The sequence below is a fragment of the Aphanomyces invadans genome (genome assembly GCF_000520115.1).
Source record: "Aphanomyces invadans strain NJM9701 unplaced genomic scaffold supercont1.7, whole genome shotgun sequence".
Taxonomy (NCBI): domain Eukaryota; phylum Oomycota; class Saprolegniomycetes; order Saprolegniales; family Verrucalvaceae; genus Aphanomyces; species Aphanomyces invadans.
In genome coordinates, this window is record NW_008580152.1 from 55,673 (window position 1) to 58,512 (window position 2,840).

General features: G+C 58.3%; 1 protein-coding gene across 1 annotated transcript; it reads left to right on the forward strand.

The window, feature by feature from the left end:
- Positions 1 to 206: 206 nt before the first annotated feature.
- On the forward strand, positions 207 to 2,439 carry H310_04317 (hypothetical protein; the record flags this gene model as incomplete). Its single annotated transcript, XM_008868626.1, has 6 exons — positions 207 to 262; positions 363 to 609; positions 655 to 1,338; positions 1,390 to 1,713; positions 1,767 to 1,967; positions 2,023 to 2,439. 6 exons carry the CDS (start codon positions 207 to 209, stop codon positions 2,437 to 2,439), a joined length of 1,929 nt encoding a protein of 642 aa, XP_008866848.1.
- Between the last annotated feature and the right edge of the window lie 401 nt (positions 2,440 to 2,840).

Genomic DNA, 2,840 nt, shown 5'->3' on the forward strand with positions numbered 1-2,840 from the left:
AACGTGGAGCCCGTGGCGCTGTCGGTCGCACCGCATCCCATCGATATCTCTCGTTCCCATCGAGCGGACGACGCACGGAAGGCCACCCAGCACACACGTGTGTGGTCGAATGGTGACGCTGGCATTTACCAAGACGAATTGCACGTGCGATGGCGCGCTCTTTCACGCCAAGTACCTCAGGTCACGTTTTTCCCGATGGTTGGCACATGGCTCACACTCTCGCTGTGGCTCGAACAGGGCGCACCGCTCGGGAAGTATTAAGGTACAACGACGCCCTGGACTCGCGCGTGATTCAACGGGATGCCTTTTGTAGCCCGTTCGGTACACCACCCATGACGCGCCGGTAAAGTGACAATGTGTAGGTGCTTTCCACACTGCTGCCCCACGCACTCCCATGGCAAGTTTTGTACGACGTCGATCGACTTGAAACTGACCGACGTGGACTCGCCCGTGCCGAATGTGCTGGCGTTCGCCCGCTTCCAAGAGGCAACGACGAGGGTGTTCCAGGCAGGGGATGTCGTCGATGCGTCGTTCATTGTGGGTAGCTGCAGGACGACTCAAAACCCAAAGGGCGAGTGGATTCCAAGCCATTCGTCGTACCACAACGAGGTGGGCCCGTCAACGCGCTTCCAGATCCATCCCGATTGCCTGTAGGCCAAACGAGAGATGGTGTTTCAGCTCCACCATGAACCGGGGGGATGGCACTACGGGTGGGTCGGTTCTGCCAACCAAGTGCACCGCGCTTGCCTTCATCGATTCGTGGTACCGACGACTTGCTCGTGGTCTCCGCTCAAGCGACATCGGCAGGGATACGTGGTGGAATGGCATGACTCGACCAAGCTTCGCGTCGTTGTGTCCACTGCGTCGCCGCCATTCATTATCATGTCGTACCGCCGCGCATGCTACGCGTGCCAGAAGCATCGCCCCCAGAAGGATGGAAAGCCGTCCGACGCCGTGCTCGAATGCGTCTGCGATGGGGCATTCAATCTCGATCGGTCGACGGCATCGAGCGAAGGCACGGTCGTGGTGGGTCCTGCCGGACGATCCGATCGAATCACCGACGACTCGTTGGACGATGTGGCGGCAATCGAGCGCCACCTGCGCGTCTTCATGGCGTTCATTTCCGTTCCGTCCATCCATTTCTTTTCGGCCCAGTTGCCCACACTCGACGATTGTATCCGAAGTGGGCTGGTCCACCCCATGGTGGCTGCTCACGACCTCCGCACAGACGACTTGCCTCCATTGCATGTCCCCCTATCCATCGTTCGCCCGGACGTGGCCGCCCCCCTCGTGGCCGACGCCAACCTGGAATCGCTCAAGGCGTTGTGTGTTGACGTGGTCCGTGGAGAGATGGTTCTCCCAACATGCTCACTGGCGCGTCGTCGGTAGGCGCTGTCCACCGTGACCTTTGCCGCGTTCAAGCTCAACGCCAAGCTCTTCTCCGACAACGCCGAACGCCTCTTGGACCGCGACGCCCTGTACGACGCATACGTTGAATGGATCGAGCTGTGCCATCACGCCATGGCCGACCGACTCCAGCGCTTCAACACTTCGTTGGCCCAACTTACCGATGCCATCATCCACGCGACCACCACCCACCACGACGAATGGAAGCCCCTCAGCACCTCGATCACGGCCCTCCTCGACGATCCACGCGGCAGCACCACACCCGAGTTTGACTACTTTGTCGCGCAGCTGCGAGAAGTGTACATGGTCGTCGTGTGGCCAAAGCCGCGCACCGTGCTGAAACACGAGCTCGCTTGTAGGCTGAAAACCACCCGCCGCTGCGATCCGCATTCCCATCCTCCAAGTCCCCCTTTGACGGGCGATGGATGTACTACACGACCACGTCGGTCGTGTATGCCGCGACAACGTCCCCCGAGTTGGATTTTTCGCTCGCGACGTTTTTGCGCTGTGTCACGATGGGCTATTCGTTTCAATTGCGCGTCGTCGGCCATGTCGTCCAGGTCCGTCGATCGCCGCCCACTCTGTGCACACTTAACTACACCTCGAATCGTGTAGATGCGGTCGGACCTGTCCTTGTTCGACACAGTGTGGGCCGAATTCATCTTGGACTCGACGGCGCGAGTGTTTCGTGTGTTTCCAAATGGAGAAAGCAGCATGGCCCGGCTGTCGGGGCATCTCCACGGGGACTACATTGGCCGCGTGGTCAACACGGACGTGCGGGAAATCTGCATGGACTTGTTCAGCTGGCCTTTGGATGGCTGCACCACCATCCACCGCATCACGGTGAAGCTACAGCCTACCCACCACCCGTTCGAGTTGGCAGTGTCGTTTGCCGTTGGGGTGGCCACGTCCGTGGCAGGCGACACCCCAGACTATTCTGTCTTGTCGGCCTCAGACCGGTATACCAGCTACGTTGCGCACGACGAGACTGCGATTGCGAATGTTCAAGCCCTCTACAGACTATGCACGTGACTCGAACAACGACTTCTTGCTGTGCACACGAGCTCACGACCGTAATGAACTCGTTTGTCGGGTGTTGGGGCTTCTGCACACATGACGTAAAGCCGTCGAATCAGCTTTGCGATGGTGCCAGGTCCACCGCAGGACACACGCACGGGAATGAGCTGGGTTCGCAATCTGAGCTCAACTTGCGCAGACCGAGCGCACGCAATCCCTGCCATGCTGCCTTCGTGCCGTCGGTTCTGGTGCCGCCAGCGTCCGCAAAAAGTGCAAAAATTACATGTAAGAATGGTTCTACTAAAAATATATAACTATGTTTTAGTGGGAAGCAAGATATATTTTCGATAATGAAAATATACTCCACATGCAAAGGAAGGCGCCAACATTCACGGGTGACGTGATCGTTCGACTCT